Source organism: Aotus nancymaae, unplaced genomic scaffold (assembly GCF_030222135.1).
Source record: "Aotus nancymaae isolate 86718 unplaced genomic scaffold, 86718_ANA_hifiasm-v0.15.2.pri h1tg000028l, whole genome shotgun sequence".
Classification (NCBI taxonomy): Eukaryota; Metazoa; Chordata; class Mammalia; order Primates; family Aotidae; genus Aotus; species Aotus nancymaae.
In genome coordinates this window covers 31850256-31872868 of record NW_026988441.1, presented here as the reverse complement: position 1 = coordinate 31872868, position 22613 = coordinate 31850256, and the positions used below count along the sequence as shown (strand labels likewise).

General features: G+C 50.9%; 1 protein-coding gene across 1 annotated transcript in view; it reads right to left on the bottom strand.

Annotated features, from left to right (window-relative positions):
• CACNA1A (calcium voltage-gated channel subunit alpha1 A) overlaps positions 1 to 22613 on the bottom strand; it is a 298241-nt gene that overhangs the window by 33257 nt on the left and 242371 nt on the right. Inside the window, exons 25-31 of the mRNA XM_064381775.1 lie at positions 20367 to 20466; positions 18593 to 18753; positions 16563 to 16700; positions 14711 to 14912; positions 12381 to 12545; positions 10645 to 10755; positions 4912 to 4995 (exon numbers count right to left, since the gene is read on the bottom strand). Coding sequence (XP_064237845.1) covers positions 4912 to 4995; positions 10645 to 10755; positions 12381 to 12545; positions 14711 to 14912; positions 16563 to 16700; positions 18593 to 18753; positions 20367 to 20466 — 961 coding nt within the window. The remainder of the gene's footprint in view (positions 1 to 4911; positions 4996 to 10644; positions 10756 to 12380; positions 12546 to 14710; positions 14913 to 16562; positions 16701 to 18592; positions 18754 to 20366; positions 20467 to 22613) is intronic.

Here is a 22613-nt window from a genome sequence, read left to right as displayed (position 1 = left end):
CAGAAAACCCCCATTCGGAACCCGATAAAAACAGAATCTGCAGGAAGTGGGAGGCACGGGGCTGGGGCGGGAGGACAGAGGGACAGACAGAGAGGAGCGGAGGGGTGGGGAGAGCGCCAGGCATCCCCCGTCGGAGAGGCAGGGTGTGGCATGCAATGCCTAGGCAAGGAGATGCGTTCACAGGTAATGTAAGGCATTTAGGCTTCAGAAAGAAGAAAGACCAACCGGATTCTAGATGCAGATGTTGAAGATGAGGGGGAGCGGGCGGGCGGGGGCAGTTGGGGAGGCGTGTTCAGCATTTTTTAGGTTGATTTGTAACCAGTGCCAAAAGACCAATGGGTTTCGGTTCCCGGGCGGGGAGTGGGGGTGGTGGTGGCGGTGGGTTAGGAGATAAGTCATTGGTGTATGAACACACAGACCACGTCATGGATGAACAAATGAATTTCATAGTGCATTTTGATTGGATGAGTTTTTCAGACGGCGTTGCGCCAATATACAGTTTTAAGAGCAGGCATGAAAAGAGACAAGACAAGAAACAGAGTCATTATCCATTGCACACAGGGCAAACCCACATCACCCCAGCCTCTTGGGGGCGGCAGCGGAGGCAGCCTTGGTTAGTACTGCCACATGCCCTTGCCCCGCCCACCCCAGGGACCTGCCCTCCCAAGAGTCTGCCATTTCCTGCCTCAGCCCGGCCAAGCCCCAGCCTCAGACCTAGTAGGCTTACCTGGGAGGCAGAAAGGGGCAACTGAGACCTCCTTGCCTGCCAGGACATGCCACTCCCTACTCCAGACTGGGAGTGAATTGTTCTAGAAGGGTCCAAACACCCAACCACTATCTTTCCCTTATGCCGATTATATTTCAGGGCCGGCTAACAAAACTATATACCATTCACAATAATAGTAACAATAGCAATAATAACCACCAGAATAATAATACCCAGCTATTATGATGATAATCAGAACACCTTTTTTTTTTCTAGCAGGTTCTGTGCCAAGCACTTCACGTTGATTTTTTTTTTTTTTTTTTTTAAAGATTGGGTTTCACCATCATGGCCAGGCTGGTCTTGAACTCCTGACCTCAGGTGATCCACCCACCTCGGCCTCCCAAAGTGCTAGGATTACAGGCGTGAGCCACCGCACCTGGCCTTTTTTTTTTCTTTTTTGAGACAGCGTCTCACTCTGTTGCCCAGGCTGGAGTGCAGTGGTGCAATCTCGGCTCACTGCAACCTCTCACCTCCTGAGAATCAAGTGATTCTCCTGCCTCAGCCTCCCGAGTAGAAGGAGGGATCACAGGCACCTGCCACCATGCCTGGCTAATTTTTGTATTTTTAGTAGAGACAGGGTTTCACCATGTTGGTCAGGCTGGTCTCGAACTCCTGACCTCAAATGATCCGACTGCCTTGGCTTCCCAAAGTGCTGGGATTATAGGCGTGAGCCACCATGCCCGGCCCATAGATGCTTTTACTTGTAAAACGTTCCCATCTCCCTCCCTAGAACATCAGCGCTATGGGAGCAGGCATTCTGCATTCTTGGTCTGTTCTGTTTGGCACCCCTCCTTCCCGCTCTGTCTCCAGCACCTATAACTACACCTGGCACACAGTAGGCGCTCAGTGAATGTCTTTTGAGTGTATGCATCAATGTGAGTCTTGCCAGTGTCTGAAGTTGGTTGCAATGGTTAGCCTCACTCTACATGAGAAGAGGCAGCACAATTGTTCAAGATCAAACAGCTGGTAGGGAGGGTGAGGGCTGTTTGGCTACTGCAATGGTCCTAATGTCCCTCACCACCTCATACCACACCTTCCTGCCAGCCAGGAGAACAGGCTACTGAAGTCTATCCCCACAGCTGTTTTACTGGTGATAGAAGGTTTCAACTAACTTCCTCCACCCCACCTGCCCTTCTGGGGAGCTGGACCACCCCTCCAACCTCTTGACCCAAAGGGACATTGGTGCAAGGCTGTCTTGTGTGTACCTGGATGGCAAGGTATTCTGACTGCCAGCTGGAGCTCCAGCCCTCTCTAGAAACTCAGGACAGCAGAGAATGGCCAGGTGCGGGCAATCCAGTGGAGAGAGCCCTGGGTGGGCCAGAACCCTCTAGAGGAAGGTTTCAGGGATAGGGTGAGGGGAAGGGGAAATTTCTGGCTCACTGGAGCTGAAGGCAAATAAGTGTGTATCACTTGGGTGTGGGTGCTGGGGAACATCAAAGAATGCCCTCCCCTTTTTTTTTTGAGATGGAATCTCACTCTGTCAGTTGCCCAGGCTGGAGTGCAAAGGTGCCATCTCAGCTCACTGCAACCTCTATCTCCCGGGTTCAAGCAATTCTCCTGCCTCAGCCTCTGGAGTAGCTGGGATTACAGGCATACTCCACCATGCCTGGCTAATTTTTGTATTTTTAGTAGAGATGGGGTTTCACATTGGCCAGGCTGGTCTTGAACTCCTGACCTCAGGTGATCCGCCCGCCTCAGCCTCCCAAAGTACCAGGGTTACAGGCATGAGCCACCGAGCTTGGCCTAGAATGGCCTCCTCTTTTGTGTGGTTCCCCAGCCCCCCCGGCCTTCTAGGATGGAAGAGCAGGCAAACAGATCCTTTTCTGTAGGGGGATCTGACTGGGACACCCCAAGGGCTGTCAGTATACTCTCAGGAGTCATCCAGGCCTGGACTTGTGACCTTGGGAGTGTCCCTCACTTCCCCAAGCACTGAGAATCAGTTTTTTTTCTCTCTTCCTTTCTTTTCTTTCTCTCTCCTCCTCCCTCCCTCCTTCTTTCTTCCTTTCCTTTCCTTTCTTATCTTTTCTTTTCTTTTTTGGGACAGATTTTCACTCTTGTCACCCAGGCTGGAGTACAATGGTGTGATCTCAGCTCACTGCAACCTCTGCCTCCTGGGTTCAAGCAATTCTCCTGCCTCAGCCTCCTGAGTAGCTGGAATTACAGGTGTGAGCCACGAGACCCAGCTTTTTTTTTGTATTTTGTAGGATGGGGTTTCACCATGTTGTCCAGGGTGGTCTTGAACTCCTGACCTCAGGTGACCCACCAGCTTTGGTCTCTCAAAGTGCTGGGGTTACAGGCGTGAGCCACCGTGCCTGACCGAGGGTTGGCTTTCTCATTTGTGAAATGGGGCAACACCCTCGTCCCCAGGCCTGACCACACCTCCATCTGCTCTCCTGACTTCTCTGCCTGCTCTGAGCATCATATTCAGCTTCCTTCCGATTTACCTTGGCCAACGGGAGGCTCTGGCAGGAGGTAAGGGACAGGGGAGAGAAAGGTTGGCAGGTTTCTCCCCACTGCTCTCCGTCTGCTTTGGCCCTGGTCTCTGTCCCTCCGCACTGACAGGACAGCTCCCACTTGGTGGCTTCTCCTTGTCTCTTGCTCAGATTCCCTCACCACTTCAGCACCTGGGCAGGTAACAGCTCCCCGTGGTGGAGGCTGGTCGCTGGGTACCTTGCCACCCTTGTGGGTGTCCTTCCCTTCCCCTCCACCAGTGGTCTCTGCATTTGGGTGTTATAGGAAGCAGAAAAGTTCCTCTTTAAAGTTTCTTTTCTTGTTAAAGAATAAATCCTAAGTGTGCTAATAACTCTTTGTTACACTCTATCCTATGTAGCTGTTAGACATGCCATGGTTACAGACACGTAGTACATACATTCTACGTCCTTGTACTTTAACCAAGATGTCTGTGCTGGACGTGCTCACAGGCATGTCCCAGCTCTCCATTGCTTCTACCTGTTTAGAAGAGTTTTAAGCTGTTAGCCAGTCAGGTTTTGGATTAGATTGTGAGGTCTGGCTCCAGCCAATGGAGATCAGACACAGCCGTAAGGATGACCCTAAATGCGTTAAGGGATTAATTTGTGTGTATTCCCTTTGTTCTTTGTATGCTCCTGGCACAATGGCTACCAGGAATACCCTTCCTGCAGTCCAGGAGGTAAAAATTGTGTTGCTAAAAAATCCTTTGCCTCAGTGCCGATTTTTCTTTGTGGCACCGAGCATCTGCTTCCAACAGGTGTCTTCAGTTGACAGCTCTGAGGGAATTCTCTTATGTGTTGAGACCAAGACCTCTACCCGAGCCCAATCCACGTAAACCGCTTGGCACAGTTCCCTGGCGCACAGCAAGGCTGCGATTCTTGTGAGCTACTGTTACTTTTATTGTTATTAAGATGACATTGATGTCACCCTTGACCCTTGGCTTTGACGCCCTTTGACCACTGCTTCCCCTGCAAGGATCTTCCACCCTCCCCCCGATCTCCTGAGGGCCCCCAAGCCTGGGCTTACTGGCAGATGGCCAAGGAGAGGGTCTGGGACAGGAACTCTGGGGCTCTGAGTCTTCCAGCAAAGGGGAAGGGCAATAGGGCCTGTGTGGCCTCCACAGAGAGGTCCAGAGACACCCCATGTTGGGAGTCTCCCAGGCCTGGGGCTAGAGGAAGGAGGACATCCTGGGGACCCTCCCCCTACAGCCCTGGGAGTGGTGTCCCCACTCTGGCCTGAGGGCTGTGGCTCTCCCTGCCCGTGAACCAGGAGAGGGTTGGTTCAAGCAGAATTGACTCGAAACTCATTCTTTCTGGGCTCCCGACATGATGTGGTGTTTGGGAGCAGGCTCAGCTTTAAGAACTTTTAAGTGTCTCGGTTCTCTCAATGTGCTCATCTGCATTATTAATTCTTAGGCCAGGATGCAGGGACGCCCACCCCTCAGTGCTAGCCCTACAGCCAGGGTTTGGTCACCCCCATCCTCCCACGATGCCCTCCTGAGGGGCTGCCCTTGTCCCCGGGTCCCCAGCTCTCCCTCTCTGGTCATGGCCAAGTGCTGGCTCAAGCCAGCTGTGGCTGTCAGGACCCACTGCTTCTGGGACCATCCTCCCTCCCCCACCTGCCACCGGCCTCATCCAGCCCAGAGTCACCCAGAGAGAAGCTGGCGGTAGACTTACCCCAAACTCAGTCACGAGGATATCGGTGATGCTGCCCAGAACAGTCACAAAGTCGAAGATGTTCCAGGCATCGCGGAAATAATTCTAGAATGGGGACCCACAAGACAGAGATGCCAACAGAGGGCTTGGTTTCCCGGCCCCCTAGGCTGGCCGGGGGCAGGTGAGGGGCACAGCTGCCAATCAGCGGAGTGCCCGGGACAGCTGTGGTTGTTCGAAGTGCTGTGGTAAGGGCTGTTCAACATCATCTGTGTTGAGTCTCCCTCCCTGGGGACCTTCCCATGATTGGCCTGGCTCCAGAGGGGGCCTCCAGACCCTGCTTCAGCTGCACAGCGATGGGGCTGCCCTTCAGAGCTGTGGCCTGTCTCTCTAGCACTTTTGAGGGCTCCTGAGACCCCAGGGGCTTTATAAATGACATCATTGAGATCCTCATGAAGATCCTGGAGGGAAGGCTTATCACCCATTTTCTTTCTTTCCTTTTTTTTGTTTTTTTAAGAGACGGGGTTTCACCATATTAGTCAGACTGGTCTCGTACTCCTGACCTCAGGTGACCCACCCACCTTGGCCTCCCAAAGTGTTGGGATTACAGGCGTGAGCCACTGCGCCTGGCCTCTTTTCTTTTGAGATGGGGTCTTGCTTTGTCACCCAGGCTGCAGTGTAGTGGCATGATCTCGGCTCACTGCAACCTCTGCTTCATGGATTCAAGCAATTCTCCTGCCTTAACCTCCTGAGTAGCTGGGACTACAAGTGTATGCTACCATGCCCGGCTAATTTTTGTATTTTTAGTAGAGGTGGGGTTTCACCATGTTAGTCAGGCTGGTCTCGAACTCCTGACCTCAAGTGATCTGCCCACCTTGGCCTTCCAAAGTGTTGGGATTACAGGCGTGAGCCACCACTCCCAGCTACACCCATTTTCTAGGAGGTGACCAAGCCTCAAAGAGCCAAGACACTCATCTGCCTGAGGTCAGCAGCACAGAGATATAAAGCTGGAATTTGAACCCAGACCTCAGAGAGCCCAGAGTCTGTATTCAGGACCCCACTAGGCGGCAGCATGCTCATGAAGAAAGCAGACTGGGTTCAAATCCCAGCTCTGCTACCAGAGCTGTGTGGCTATGGGCAAGTGGCTTCCTTTCTGAGCCTCCATTTCCTGACCCGGAGGAGGAGGACAGTAACAGGGTGCAGAACAGAACAGAACAGGGCTTTGGGGCCTTCCAGGCACACATACTTCCGGCCTCCTTGTGTTTAGATGGGGCCGTGTGGGTCTAGGTGTGGTAACGTGCTGTGAGTGGAAACAGTGTGGCCACTTGCTGGTCAGCGTTGGACTCTGTAGCCTCTCAACCCTGGGCTTGGCAACCAGTAACATTTCAGATGGAGCCTGGGTCCCTGAGTAACTGTGAGGCAAACAGCTTCTCTGCTGAGTGCAAAAAACCTTCATCAATGTAAGTCACTGAGATGTGGGGCTGTTTGTTACTGTAGCTTCACTTGATCTATCCTGACTGCTATATTCCTAGACTGGGTCCTGGCTCAAGGTGAAACACAAGCATAGCCTCTCTGCTATTAAAATACAGAAATACTCCACATTGTTTGGAAAACAGTCCCACAAGCCCTCCCCCTTTCTCTGACTCCCCTCAACTGGGTACTGACATGGTGATGGGTAGCACCCCTGTCCGGATCCAAGAGTCTGGGTCAAAGAGATGGCCTCCCCTCTGGGGTCAGTGGGACTCAAAACACAAAACACAGGGCCTTCTGAGCATCTTCGCAGAAGCAGAGGCCAGGTCAGGGGTTGAGGTGGTCAGTGTGACCCTGAAGTAGTCCCTCTGCCTTACAGAGAAGGAGCCTGACTTGAGAGCTGTGCTCGTCTCCTATTTGGAGTGCTCACGGAGATGGTTGGGGCATCAGCTTTAGCACTAACAACTGGGGCTCAGTTTCAGGGGGACCTCCAGGGGGCAGCAGAGAGCACACACCACAGAGTTATCCCACCTCACAGGGAGGGAGTGGGTGTATTTATCCTCCAGTGCCCATCAGACATAATCAAAGGCCTCTGTGCCTTTCTCTGGAAGGCAGGGGTATCACAGCAATCAGACAATGAATGTGAGTCATGAGCATGGAGTATACAGTAGGTGCTTAACAGATGAGATGTTGCTGTTTCACAACTACCTAAAAGGATTTCAAGTCCTACTGGCACTTTTGGCATTTTAGCAGATGTTGCTGGGGCCCTGCCTACATCTCAACTGCACACCTAGGGTATGTTACTTTGCCCAGGGTCTCTCTCTGGCTGCACATGTGTTTGGGAATTAACAGCTCTCCCAGGAGTGGCCTGTGATTATGTCTGATGGGCAGTGGAGGAAAAATACACCCACTCCCTCCCCGTGAGGTAGGATGACTCTGCGGTGTGTGCTCTCTGCTGCCCCCTGGAGGTCCCCACTGAAACTGAGCCCCAGTTGGTGCCAAAGCCGATGCCCCTAAGGACCTCCTTGAGCCAAGGTGGGAACCTGGTTTCCTGAGACCCTGGCTAAGACCACAGGCTGTAGGTCATTCTCTTCAAAGGAATGGACTAAGCTGGTGGTCAAGAGAACAGAACAGATGTCCTGGTTCAAGTCTCACCTTGGCCACTCACTGGAGACCTTCAAGACTTCAAGTCCCAGCCTATTAGCATAAGCCTTCTTCACCTTAAATATTTTTTTTTTTTTTTTGAGATGGAGTCTTGCTGTCACCCAGGCTGGAGTGCAATGGCGCGATCTCGGCTCATTGCTATCTCCGCCTCCTGGGTTCAAGCGATTCTCCTGCCTTAGCCTCCCCAGTAGCTGGGATTACAGGCTCCCACCATCATGCCTAGCTAATTTTTGTACTTTTAGTAGAGACAGGGTTTCACCATGTTGTCCAGGCTGGTCTTGAACTCCTGGCCTCAAGGGATCTGCCCACCGCAGCCTCCCAAAGTGCCAGGATTACAGGTGTGAGCCACCGGACCTGGTCCCCCAATTTTTAAAAATAATTTTTATTCTTTTAGAGATGGGGTCTCACTCTATCACTCAGGCTGAAATGCAATGGTGCAATTGTAGCTCATTGCAACTCTGACCAACTGAGTTCAAGCAATCCTCTCACTTCAGTCTCCTGAGTAGCTAGGACTATAGATGTATGCACCATGCTTGGCTAATTTTTAATTTTTTTTGACAGACAGAGTCTCCTTCCGTCACCCAGGCTGGACTGCAGTGGCAAAATCCTGGCTCCCTCTGCCTCCCAGGTTCAAACTATTGTTGCGCCTCAGCCTCCCAAGTAGCTGGGATTACAGGCATGTGCCATCATGCCTGGCTAATTTTTGTATTTTTAGTACAGACAGGGTTTCACCCTGTTGGCCAGGATGGTCTCGAACTCCTGGCCTCAAGAGATCCACCCACCTTGGCCTCCCAAAGTGCTGGGATTAGAGGTGTGAGCCACTGCGTCTGGCCTTTAATTTTTTTTTGTAGAGATGGAGTCTTGCTATGTTGCCCAGCCTGGTCTTGAACTTCTGGCTTCAAGAGATCCTCCCACTTTAGCCACCCAAACTGCTGGGACTACAGATGTGAACTACAATACTTTTTTGTTTTTTTAAGATGGTGTCTTGCTCTGTCACCACACTGGAGTGCAGTGGTGTGATCTCGGCTCACTGCAACCTCCAACTCCCAGGTTCAAGCAGTTTTCTTGCCTCAGCCTCCCGAGTAGCTGGGATTACAAGCAAGCACTACCACGCCCAGCTAATTTTCTATTTTTAGTAGAGACAGGATTTCTCCATGTTGGTCAGGCTGGTCTTGAACTCCCGACCTCAGGTTATCTGCCTGCCTCAGCCTCTCAAAGTGCTGGGATTACGGGGCATGAGCCACCGTGCCCAGCAAGATTACCTTTTGTAACGAAATAGCTATCAAAATATTTTTAAAGGCTGGGCTTGGTGTCTCATGCCTGTAATCCTACCATTTTGGAAGGCCGAGGCAGGCAGACTACTTGAGGTCAGGAGTTGGAGACCAGCCTGGCCAACATGGTAAAACCCAGTCTCTACTAAAAATACAAAAATTAGCCTGGCATGATGGTGTGCGTCTGTAGTCCCAGCTACTTAGAAGGCTGAGCTGGGAGAATCACTTGAACCCATTGGCGGAAGCTGCAGTGAGCTGAGATAGGAGAATTACTTGAACCTGGGTGGAGGTTGCAGTGAGCTGTGATTGTGCCACCGTACTCCAGCCTGGGCAACAGAGCGAGACTTTGTGTCAAAAAAAAAAAAAAGTCTAAAAAATGGCCATCTAACAATATACTTCTCCATTAACACACTAACAAATTTTAGCTGTAGGTTTAATCACAAGCAGCATTTCAAAGAAATGATGAATGCAAATTAAATTTTAAGGTATCTGCAGCTGTTATACGGCAATATGAAAATATCTGATGTTTATAAGTGACACAGGTCATGTTGATAACATTAAGTGTTGCCAATACTAATACTAAGGGTTTGGTGTCTCCCATTCACATGGAAGGAAATGTTAAAATTTAGTTAGTGGCTGGTGAAAAAGAAATATGTAATTTCTTTTTTTTTTTGAGATGGAGTCTCGCTTTGTCACCCAGGCTGGAGTGCAGTGGTGTGAGCTCCACTCACTGCAACCTCCGCCTCCTAGGTTGAAGCAATTCTCCTGCCTCAGCCTCCCAAGTAGCTGAGATTACAGGAGCCTATCACCATGCCTGGTTATTTTTGTATTTTTAGTAGAGACAGTGTTTCACCATGTTGGCCAGGCTGGTCTCGAACTCCTGACCTCAGGTGATCCACCTGCCTCAGCCTCCCAAAGTGCTGGGACTATAGATGTGAACCACTGTGCTCGGCTAATTTTTTTTTTGGTAAGACTTGTTCTGTTGCCCAGGCTGGAGTGCAGTGGCAGGACCTCAGCTCACTGCACCTCCACTTCCTGGGCTCAAGCAATTCTTGTGCCTCAGCCTCCTGAGTAGCTGGGATTACAGGGACCCATCACCATGATGGCTAATTTTTTTGTATTTTTAGTAGAGATGGGGTTTTGCTATGTTGGCTAGGTGATTTTGAACTCCTGGGCTCAAGTGATTCGCTCGCCTCTGCCTCCCAAAGTACTAGGATTACAGGTGTGAGCCACTGTGCCCGACCTCTTAGATTCTTGTTTAAAGACGGAGTCTTGCTGTTGCCCAGGCTGGAGTGCAGTGGCACGATCATAGCTCACTGCAGCCTCCACCTGCTGGGCTCAAAATACCTTCCCACTTCATCCTCCCGAGTAGCTGGGACTACAGGCATGAATTACCACTCCTGGCTAATTTTTTTTTTTTTTTTTTTTTTTTTTGTAGGGACAGGGTCTTGCTTTGCTTCCCAGGCTGGTTGAGAACTCTTAGCTTCAAGTGATCTTCCTGCCTTGGCCTCCCAAAGTGCTAGGATTACAGGCACGAGCCACTGTGCCCAGCCTGATTTGTTTTCTTATCTCTAAAATGGTGCTAATGACTCCCAGTCATTATGATTCCCGTCATTTTGAGAAACTGAACACAGAAGCACCCGGCATATAGTAACACTCATGTATTGGGTCTCCCTGGGAATCCCTGCAAACACAAGAATGCCTAAGTCGGATCTGTGGCCACTGGCAGGATGCTGAAACCACCCTTGAGCTCGGGGGTCTTGGAGCCACATGGGGGGACCATCATCCAGCACCTGTTCCTCCCCCTGGGCGGCTCCCCAGGCCACAGCTGTAGCCCCAACGCGGTACTTACCAGAATCCCAAAAGCCATGACTTTCAGCACACATTCCAGAGAGAAGAGGGAGGTGAAGACGATGTTGAACACCCTCAGGGCGTTTTCATAAGCAACAGAAGCCCCGTAGAACTAGGGGAAAGAAGCAAGGGTGGCAGGGGTCAGTGAGCAGGGGTGGGAAGTGGGGAGTGGAAAGGCAGCTGCAGGCTTGTGCTTCTCGAGGCAACACCCCGGCCCCAGGTAAAGGCGGAGCAACCTCGCTGGTGGAAGGCACGGTTCAGGCAAGCCCAACTCTCCACCGGACTAGGCTCTTCTTTTCACATCCAAAAAACAAAAACTCCCCCCCACCCACCTTTTTTTTTGGTAGGCGGGGTCTTGCTGTTTTGCCCAGGCTGAGCTCAAACTCACAATCCTCCTATCTTAGCCTCCTGAGTAGTTGGGACTATAGGCATATGCCATTGGGCCTGGTTGAATACTTTTTTCTTTTATTTTTTGAGATGGAGTTTCACTCCTGTCGTCTAGGCTGGCGTGCAACAGCACAATCTTAGCTCATTGCAACCTCCGCCTCCCGGGTTCAAGCAATTCTCCTGCCTCAGCCTCCCGAGTAGCTGGGATTACAGGCATGCACCACCACGCCCGGCTAATTTTTGCATTTTTAGTAGAGACAGGGTTTCACTATGTTGGCCAGGCTGGTCTTGAACTCCTGACCTCAGGTGATCTGCCCACCTTGGCCACCCAAAGTGCTGGGATTACAGGCGTGAGCCCCCCACACTTGGCCTCTTTTCTTTTCCTTTTTTTTTGGAGATAGAATCTCACTCTGTTGCCCAGGCTGGAGTGCAGTGGTGTGATCTTGGCTCACTGAGACTTCTGCCTCCTGGGTTCAGTCAATTCTCCTGCCTCAGCTTCCCGAGTAGCTGGGACTACAGATGTGTGCCACCACACCAGGCTAATTTTTGTATTTTTAGTAGAGATGGGGTTTCACCATGTTGGCCAGGATGGTCTCGAACTGCTGACCTTGTGATCCCGCCTGCGTCAGCCTCCCAAAGTGCCGGGATTAAAGGTGTGAGCCAGCCGGGCGTGTTGGTTCATGCCTGTAATCCCAGCACTTTGGGAGGCCGAGGCGGGTGGATCACGAGGTCAAGAGATCGAGACCATCCTGGTCAACGTGGTGAAACCCCGTCTCTACTAAAAATACAAAAAATTAGCTGGGCATGGTGGCGTGTGCCTGTAATCCCAGCTACTCAGGAGGCTGAGGCAGAATTGCCTGAACCCAGGAGGCGGAGGTTGCGGTGAGCCGAGATCATGCCATTGCACTCCAGCCTGGGTAACAAGAGCGAAACTCCGTCTCAAAAAAAAAAAAAAAAAAGGTGTGAGCCACTGCGCCTTGTTGGGCTCTAGGAATTCAGGGGTGAGGTCCTCACAAGTGGGTAGGGGGCACTGCCGTGCAACCTGACGCTGATTTTTGTGGCAGGTGACATAAAGATAGGCTGCCTGCAGAGACGGGCGCCTCAAGCAGTCTCGGGTGGTCAGGGAAGGCTTTCTGGAGGAAGAGGTCTGCAGGTACAGCTGGGAAGCAGCAGCCGGCCAGGGAGAGTGGTGGAAACAGCGTGTCAGGGAGAGCGAACAGCCGGGACAAAATCTCAGAGGCGACCCAGAATGTGGCCTGTCTGGGAAACTGCAGAGGGTTTCATTTTACCATGGTAGGGGCAGGAACGAGGTGGAGGTGAAGTGGTGCCGGGGCTGGCGTGGGCGCTTACCTTCATCATAAGCACGATGGTGTTGAGGGCGATCATGGCCATGATCGTGTACTCGAAAGGCGGAGACACCACGAACTGCCACATGCGGTACTGGAAGCTCTGCCTGTTCTGCGGCATGTGTCGGGTCAGCGGCTTGGCGCTGATGGCGAAATCGATGCAGGCCCTCTGCGGGAGAGAGGCCGGCGGTGTGAGTGGCAGAAGCGGGGAGAAGGCGGCTGCTCACCGGGCACCCTCTGTCTGACTCGGCACGGGTCCCTGCCTCTCTTGCCCCCAGCCAGGATTCCTGGGCTCCCTTCTCCTTCTCATCACTGCTTTCTTATCCTGACAGCTATGGCTGCTTGAGACATCACCACTTGCCAAAACGTGTACTGACATTTTTCCATTATTGCATGGCTAATGCAAACACAGGAAGTGGGTACTATGAATAGCCCCATTTTGCAGATGAGGAAAATAGAGGCCGAGAGAGGTTAAACCACTTGCCTCAGGTGACACAGCTACCAAGTGTGCCAAGTCAAGTTGAAGCCTAACCTTCCCTTCCCTTTCACTTTTCCTTCCTTTCTTCCTTCCTTTTCCTTCCTCCCTTCCCCTATCTCTTCCTTCCTTTCCTCCCTCCCTCCCTTTCTCTCCCTTCCTTCCTTTCTTCCCTCCTTCTGTTTTTTTTTGGACAGGGGCTTGCTTTGTCACCCAGGCTGGAGCACAGTGGTGCAATCACAGCTCACTGCAGCCTTGACCTCCTGGGTTCGAGTGATCCTCCTGCCTCGGCCGCCTGAGTAGCTGGGACTACAGGCATGCACCACCACACCCATAATGAGATTCCTCCTCTCTACGATTAAAAAGTTTTTTTTAATTATAGAGAGGGGGAATCTCATTATGTTGCTCAGGCTGGTCTTGAACTCTTGGGCTCAAGTGATCCTCCTGCCGTGGCCTCCTAAAGTGTTAGGATTACAGGCGTGAGCCACTGTGCCTGGCCCATTCTTTCTTATGGAACACTTTGCTGCTGCCTCTCCTTGTCTTCGAGGGAGAGAGAGGGAGGAATAGTGGTTAAGTCTTAAGGGTCAAGGGAGCAGAGGACATATTCTAGGTCCTCTAATTAGCTTGGATGATGCCAGAGAGGCAAAGAGTCATGTCTACACTCTCTGGTAGACTGGGGACTGGATTTTCTTTCCTTTTTTTTTTTTGAGACAGGGTCTTGCTCTGTTGCCCAGGCTGGAGTGCAGTGGCGTGATGATAGCTCACTGCAGCCTTGAACTTCTAAGTTAAAGCATCCTCCCAATTCAGCCTGCCGAGTTGCTGGGATTAAAGGTGTGCACCATCATGCCTGGCTAATTTTTGTGGTTTTCAGTAGAGATGGGGTCTTGCTATGTTGGCCAGCCTGGTCTCAAACTCCTGAGGTCAAGCAATCCTCCTGCCTCAGCTTGTTGGGATTACAGGTGTGAGCCACCACACCTGGCTTGGCTTTTCATTCATAAATATTCACCTCCCTTCCCTGGGGGAGAATGTATTTCCCCACTCCACTGATGTCAGAATGGGTGTGTGACTTGTTTTGGCTGATGAAATGTGAGCAGAAGTGACATGTGTAATTTTTGAGCACAAGCCTGAAGGGCTGAACCCCGGTCTGGCATCTTCTCTTTTTCTTTTTTTTTTTTCTGAGGTGGAGTCTCGCTCTGTCACCCAGACTGGAGTGCAATGGCGTGATCTTGGCTCACTGCAACCTCTGCCTCCCGGGTTCAAGCGATTCTCCTGCCTCAGCTTCCTGAATAGCTGGGATTACAGGCGCCCGCCACCACACCTGGCTAAATTTTGTAATTTTTGTAGAGATGGGGTTTCACCATGTTGGTCAGGATGGTCTCAAACTCCTGACCTCGTGATCCACCCATGTCGGCCTCACAAAGTGCTGGGATTACAGGCGTGAGCCACCGCGCCTGGCCGACACACTCTCTTTTTCATCTGGAGCATCTCAGAGGGAGGCTGCTCTCAGCCTGGGAACCAGAATAAAGATGATGCACAGAAGAGACACAACTGATCTCGACATGCAGTGTGAGCAAAAAATAAGCCCCTTTGTGGATATCTGGCAATGAAATCTGGGGTTGCTTGTTACTGCGGCATAACCTAGTCTAAACTGACTGATACATACACTATATGATGTGTTTCCTCTGGAAACTCCATGAAGGGCTGCCCTGAAGGCTAGGTTCTGTTTGGAGGATGTTTCTTTTACCTCCCCCAGGTGCCCCTAGAAACTGGTTCCTGGGTGCTGTATATGTGTGCGTGTGTGTTTTAAAGTTCGTGTGTGTCCCCAGTTTTTAAAGGACAGATGGGATTGGAAGTGGCACCTCATTTTTCTCCAGGCTGTATTCCTCCATCATCTTGTCCCCTTGCTCCTGGAAGGTGATGATGATCAAGGCCACAAAGATATTGACAAAGAAGAAGGGGAACACCACGAAGTAGACGACATAGAAAATGGACATCTCCATGCGGTACCCGGGGCTGGGGCCCTGGTTCTCAAAGGTGGCATCCACTGAGTGCTTGAGGACCCTGCAAGGAATGGGGCAGGGAGAGGGAAGGGGCAGGAAGGAGACAGACAGGGACCCAAGGGGTGATGAGGAAGGTGGAGAGAGGGCGGAAGTAAGATGGTGGAACAGGAACAGAGGGAAATGAAAAACAAATATAAGTAGTCACTGTTTTTTGAAAGGTTGGCAACAATGTCAGTCATTTCTTAATTTTAATTTTTTTTTTTTTTGAGACGGAGTTTCGCTCTTGTTACCCAGGCTGGAGTGCAGTGGCACAATCTCGGCTCACTACGACCTCTGGCTCCTGGGTTCAAGCGATTTTCCTGCCTCCAAGCGATTTTCCTGCCTCAGTCTCCTGGGTAGCTCGGATTACAGGCACCCGCCACCACGCCCAGCTAATTTTTGTATTTTTAGTAGAGACGGGGTTTCACCATGTTGGCCAGGCTGGCTTGACTTCCTGACCTCAGGTGATCTGCCCTCTTTGGCCTCCCAAAGTGCTGGGATACAGGTGCATGCCACCACGCCCAGATAATTTTTGTATTTTTAGTAGATATGGGGTTTCTCCATGTTGGTCAGGCTGGTCTGGAATTCCCAACCTCAGGTGATCCACCCGCCTCGGCCTCCCAAAGTGCTGGGACTATAGGCGTGAGCCACCATACCCGGCCCTTGCTCCAATATTTTTAAAAAACCAAATTAATGCAAAAAGTCCATGAGGAACCAATATCAGTTTCTTCTTTTTCTTTCTTTCTTTTTTTTCTTTTTAGAGATGGGGTTTCCCTCTGTTGTCCAGGCTGGAGTACATTGGCACAATCAGAGCTCACTGCAGCCTTGAACTCCTAGGCTCAAGCGATTCTCCCACCTCAGCCTCCTGAGTAGCTGGGATAACAGGTATGAACCATATTTTTTGCACATGGCTCAAAATTTTAAATGAAGACAAAGCCCATGATTCAGCCTCACTTTTTTTTTTTGGTGGGGGGCATAGTCTTGCTCTGTCACCCAGGCTGGAGTGCAGTGGCGGAATCTCTGCTTGCTGAAACCTCCGCCTACTGGGTTCAAGTGATTCTCGTGCCTCAGCCTCCCCAGTAGCAGGGACCACAGTGTGTTCCACCACGCCTGGCTATTTTTATTTTTCTTTTTATATTTTTAGTAGAGATGAAGTTTTGCCATGATGGTCAGGCTGGTCTCAAACTCCTGGCCTCAAGTGATACACCTGCCTTGACTTCCTACAGTGCTGGGATTACAGACCTGAGCCACCACGCCCAGCCTCCAAGACCTTTCTTTGTCTTTCTTCTTCTTCTTTTTTTTTTTTTTGAGACAGAGTCTTACTCTGTCGCCCAGGCTGGAGTGCAGTGGCGTGATCTCGGCTCACCGCAACCTCCGCCTCCCAGTTCAAGTGCTTCTCCTGCCTCAGCCTCCGAGTAGCTGGGATTACAGGCACCCGCCACCATGCCCGATTAATTTTTGTATTTTTAGTAGAAATGGGGTTTCACCATGTTGGCCAGGCTGGTCTTGAACTCCTGACCTCAGGTGATCCACCCACCTCGGCCTCCCAAAGTGCTGGAATTACAGGCGTGAGCCACCACACCCGGCCTCCAAGACCTTTCTTATTGCTAAACTCTCAGGCCTGTTATCCTCCTGCTCCCTGAGGCTCCTCCCGGGTAGATTTCCAGCTTACTGCGGCCAGCCTTCTCCCGTGGACACAGTGAAGAGGGTCAGCAGGGCCCACAGCACGTTGTCATAATGGAATTCGTACTTCTTCCACTCCCGGTCTCGTGCCTTCACCTCATTCTTCTCGTAGAGGAGGTATTTGCCTCTGCCAAAGAGAGTGGGGACCGTCAGTAAACGGGCAAGAGGGGCTCTCTTGCACTTGTCTTTGGTTATCACAGACAGGAAGAGGGAAAAGAAGAGGGCTCCACCAGCCTCTGCCGCCTCCCTTGGCCTGGGAAGCAGTGACTCCCCACCCCGCCACCACATCTCCCTGCGCTTCGCGGGGGACTGCATGTGCATCTACTTTGAGATAGATCCATGGATGATGCCACAATCCTGCTCGTGGTGGGAGAGCAGACCCAGGGTCCAGCATTTTCTTCCAACGTGATCACCTCTAGTCCTCAGGGTGAGAGCCTCGGACTTGTTGGGGGTGGGGCAGGGGGAGTTTAGGAGGAGGCAAAGGGACACAGGGGACATTTACAGGCTGCTACTCCCTTTCAAGGAAGGAAACAACGGCTACTACCAGAGTCCTACCCAGACATCCGGCATCCTCCTAATTTCAATAAATAGCCATCAAGATAACAGGCTGCCATCTGTTGCAAAATACCACTTTACACTAGTGACAATATCACTACGCATATACGTGCATACGTACACACACACACATAATACATATATATGTATATATTTTTGAGAGGCAAGGTTTTACTCTGTCACACAGGCTGGAGTGCAGCGGTATGTCATAGTATATTGTGGCCTTGAACTCCTGTGTTTAAACAATCCTCCTGCCTCAGCCTCCCGGGTAGCTGAGACTACAGGTGTGTGGTACCATGCCCCGCTAGCTTTTTTTTCTTTTTCTATATACTTTTAAAATTTTTGTTTTGTATTTCTTTCTTTTTTTTTTTTTAACTTTTAAAAATTTTTTTGTAGGGATGGGGTCTCATTATGTTGCCTGACCTGGCCTCCAACTCCTGGCCTCAAGTGATCCTCCCACCTCAGCCTCCCAAAGTGTTGGAATTACAGGTGTAAGTCGCTGCACCTGGCCTCTTACCTATTTGGCAATGAAACCTGATCTGATTGGACATGAAGCTCTTCATACTTGTTATTTACCCCATTTGATGTAAATAGTTACACTTTTTTTTTTTGAGACGGAGTCTCCTTCTGTAGCCCAGCCTGGAGTGCAGTGGTGCGATCTTGGCTCACTGCAACCTCCGCCTCCTGGGTCTTGGTTCAAGCAATTCTCCTGCCTCAGCTTCCTGAGTAGGTGGGATTACAGGCACACACCACCATGCTTAGCTAATTTTTGTATTTTTAGTAGAGACAGGGTTTCACTATGTCAGCCAGGCTGGTCTTGAACTCCTGACCTCGTGATCTGCTTGCCTTGGCCTCCCAAAGTGCTGGGATTTTTAAGAGCCCACTGATACCACCTTTAAAAAGAACACACAGGAGGCACTGAACTGCTGGACCGAGGGCTTTTGTGAAAATGGGTGTGACCAGGCGCGGAGGCTCACGCCTGTCAGCTCAGCACTTTGGGAGGGCGAGCCGCCGCACCCGACCTACTAGTTACACATTTTATAGCAGAAATATTGTGTTTGCTTATAAGGTTGCCTTAGACACAGATGAGGGTGTCATGTCCGACATGGGATGTACACAGTCCAACATTTCTAAAATCTCAAAATATTCTCAACTTTGAAACACATCTGCCTGTAAAGGTTTCAAGTAAGGAACTGTGGACGTGTATTAATATCCCTCACATGACAAAGGCGGCGACTGGAAGGTCAAGCCATTTGCTTATGACTCATCCTGTGGCTACGGGCAGTGACTCAAATTCTAAAACTAGTTTCCTTTCTACCCAAGAACCAAGCTCGTTGCAAGCGAGTCACTCCCAAGGCTCAGCACTTCTCCAGTCTCTGAGCCCAAGTGGCCGATGCCTCTAGCCACCTCCCCACTGCCCACCTGCCAGTCCCAATGGGAATGCGCCGGAAAGTTGTGACCCACCGACAATCTTTCTCAAACTCCTTGGACTCGTCAGTGCAGTGGAAGAACTTCCCCTTGAAAAGCTGCACAGCCACCACGGCGAAGATGAACATGAACAGCATGTACACGATGAGGATGTTGAAGACGTTCTTAAGGGAGTTCACCACACAGTCAAACACAGCCTGCAGGGTGGGGTTGACGGAGAGCATGAGGGGCTGGGGACCTGCCTGACCTTCTGCCTCCACTGGCCCATAATACCAAAATACTGCCACTATCATTCCCACTTCACGGGCAAGGTCGTAAGTCAGCTCATACGGGCAAGGCCACCTGGGTAGCTTTGAGAAATAAGTGTGGGAGGAGTTGGACTCAATCCCCGTCTTCTACGCATCTACAACTCCCAAATGGGATACCAGAGATGCTTTTAGGTGATACAGGAGCCCAACACAGAAAAACCAGGTAACAAAGTTACTTCCTTTCCCACTCTCTCAATCCTTTTAAGTCAAGGAGAAATTTCTGCTTAGTTGCTACTATGTTAACACCCACCAGTGACACTTCACTTTCCCCTTTTTTTTTTGAGACAGTCTCACTCTGTCACCAGGCTGGAGTGCAGCAGTGCGATTCTGACTCCCTGGTTCAAGGGATCCTTCTGCCTCAGCCTCCCAAGTAGCTGGGATTACGGGCAGGCACAACCACGTCCAGCTAATTTGCATTTTTAGTAGAGATGGAGTTTCACCATGCTGGCTAGGATAGTATCTTTTTTTTTTTTTTTTTTGAGACAGAGTCTCACTCTGTTGCCCAGGTTGGAGTGCAGTGGCATGATCTCGGCTCACTGTAATCCCCACCTCCCAGGTTCCAGCGATTCTCCTGCCTCAGCCTCCTGAGTAGCTGGGACTATAGGTGCACACCACCACACCCAACTAATTTTTGTATTTTTAAGTAGAGGCGGGGTTTCACCATGTTGGTCAGGATGGTCTCAATCTCTTGACCTCGTGATCCGCCTGCCTTGGCCTCCCCAGGTGCTACGATTACAGGCGTGAGCCACCACGCCTGGCCAACGCTTTCCCTTTTTATCCAAGAAAGAGCAGGTGTCAGCGTTCAAAGCCTTGGGCAGGCAGTCATATTTGGTTAGATTTCCATAACAGTGTCTTTTTTCCGTCTTTAATTTCCGTCTTTAATTTTAACTGTGTTGCCCAGGCCGGTCTCATGCTCCCAGGCTCAAGTAATGCTCTTGCGTTGCTATTCCCAAATGCAGGGATTATAGGCGTGACTTGATTTACAGAAACATATTACATAAGAGATAATGCTGGGGGCCCTCAGGTGAAGCATACACGGAAAGTGGGTGCTCTCACGACTGGATTTTATTTCCTGTATTTATTTATTTTGAATCACAGGCTTTTGGGAAATGCTGGTTCATGCTATTTTGGAATGGGAGATATTAGAGCCTACAATAGAAAAAGTCAAAAGTTATATGGAACAAGAAATGTAGTCCTTGCTTCGTAGATCACAGTTACACCCTTTTAAATCCATATCATGCCTTCATGTGAATTAGGAAAAAGGATCTTAACCCTAAGCCATTTCAGCTAAAGAAAAACTGCCATAATACACAGATGATTTTAGGTCAACTGACTTTACTGCCATCTGCTGGGAAGTTGTAATAATACAAATATCCATAGACGATGGCTAGGATGTCATCAGTACCTCCTTTAATATGGTGTCCTTGAGCAGTGTGCAACTTGCTCAACTGTACACAACCCGGACAGTCCCCCCACCCCACCCCACCATATTCCAGTCTCACCTTGAGCTTTGGCAATCGCTTGATGGTTTTAAGAGGTCGTAGCACCCGGAGGACACGGAGGGATTTAATCGTGTTGATGTCTTTTCCTTTGCTATTGCCACTGTGGAGGAATATTAGGGTGGGGAGAAGGGAAGAGAGGAAGCAGAGGTCAGGCTGGGTAGGGGGCAGCCCACAGGTCCACAGGCCCCTACCCTCCCAGGCCTAGAAGTCTGGGGTGAGCTTGGCACAGTCCTGCCCTTCCTGGTGAAGAGAGGTCCATTTCACCTGTTAAGCTCAGGCTCGGGAACCAGGAAGTAGGTGGCTTTTTGGGTTTCTGGTCCCGGGGTTGGGTGAGGGCCCTTTGTCGTCTGGCTGGGCCTGATCAGTTACAGGAGGTGGCCCTGAGACCCAGTACAAGGGGGTTCAAGGGGGTTGGCTGATTCCCCCCGTTTTCTTCCCAGCTTTTTTTTTTTTTTTTTAAGGCAAGGTCTGGCTCTGTCACCAAGGCTGGAGTGCAGTGGCACGATCTCAGCTCACTGCAACCTCCGCCTCCTGGACTAAAGCCATCCTCTCACCTCAGCCTCCCAAGTAGGTGGGACTACAGGCACACGCTACCATGCCTGGCTAATTGTTTTGTGTTTTTTTTGGTAGAGATGGGGTTTTGCCATGTTGCTCAGGCTGGTCTCAAACTCCTGAGCTCGAGCAATCTGCCCACCTCGCCCTCCCAAAGTGCTGAGCTCACAGGCGTGAGCCTCTGCGCCTGGTCACACCCATTTTCAAAAAAGCCCTCGGTCCAGCAGTTCAGTGCCTCCCGTGTGTTCTTTTTAAAGGTGGTATCAGTGGGCTCTTAAAAAATGAGATTTCCTCCCCCTTCCAATGGGATTCTGGAAGACCTTAAAGCGGCCCTTATACCAAATCTCCCCTCCCCCACCGTATTCCCCGAGCTTGCAGGAGAGAAAATAACACGGTCTACTCCTTTCAGATGCTGACGTGGCTGCCGCCATGGTCTCTGCTGCATTGTTCCACGGGGCTCTGAGCCCATCTCTGGCAGAGAGGACCGTGCAGAAGTTCAGTCCAAGGCCTGTTGGAACTGAGCTCAGCAATGCAGACCCCAGAGATGCCATGACACCCTTGGCCAACCATGACTCAGGTCCCCCAAGAGGAGGGGACGGGGTGGGACCATGAACAGCTTGTGGTTCATGGCACTCATCACCCATCCAGTTGTGCAAACCAGAACCCTCCTGAGGGTCACGTTCAACGTTGTGCTCAACTCCCTCCTTCTATCCCCATCCCCAGTGGGTCACCTTCCTGGACGTCCCGCCATCTGTCCGTTCCTGGCTGCCATCTTAGGTCAGACCCCCATCATCCATCTCCCAACTTTCTCCGCATTCCCTGTCTCTCTCCATCTTTTTTTTTTTTTTTTGAGATGGAGTCTCACTCTGTTGTTCAGGCCGGAGTGCGGTGGCACGATCTCGGCTCACTGCAACCTCTGCCTCCTGGGTTCAAGCAGTTCTCCTGCCCCAGCCTCCCGAGTAGCTGGGACTACAGGCATATGCCACCATGCCAGGCTAATTTTTTGTATTTTTAGGTTTCATCACGTTGGCCAGGATGGTCTCGATCTCCTGACCTTGTGACCCACCCGCCTCGGCCTCCCAAAGTGCTGCGATTACAGGCATGAGCTACCGCGCCCGGCCCTTCTTCCATCTTTTATGCAAAGTGCCCATGTCACTCTGTCTCCTGCTCAGAATTCTTCTGGAGCACCTGAATTCTTAGAAGAGCAGGTGCAAACTTCCGGGCATGGCATTCAAGGCTCTTCGAAACTTAGCCCAACTTACCTTCATCTTGCGCTCCCATTTATGGCTATCTCCAGCCCCAGTCACAATTCTTTTGCCTCTGTCCGCTTCTGCATATACTGTTCCTGCTGCTAGAAATGCCCTTCCTCTGCTTCTCTAGTCACAGAACTACCCGGTCCCCAAAGTCCGAATTTCATGTTGCTCCCTCAGACAGTCTTCCCTGACTGCCTGCCTCTGGCTCCTGCCAGCCCCTATGTCCTATATGCTGTTTCGGAGTCAATGGTTGTTTCTTTCTCTTTTTCCTTTTTTTTTGGAGATGGAGTCTCACTCTCGCCAAGGCTGGAGTGCGGTGGTGCAATCTCAGCTCACTTCAACCTCCACCTCCCGGGTTCAAGCAATTCTCTGCCTCAGTCTCCTGAATAGCTGGGATTACAGACACCTGCCACCATGCCCAGCTAATAAAAAAATTTTTTTA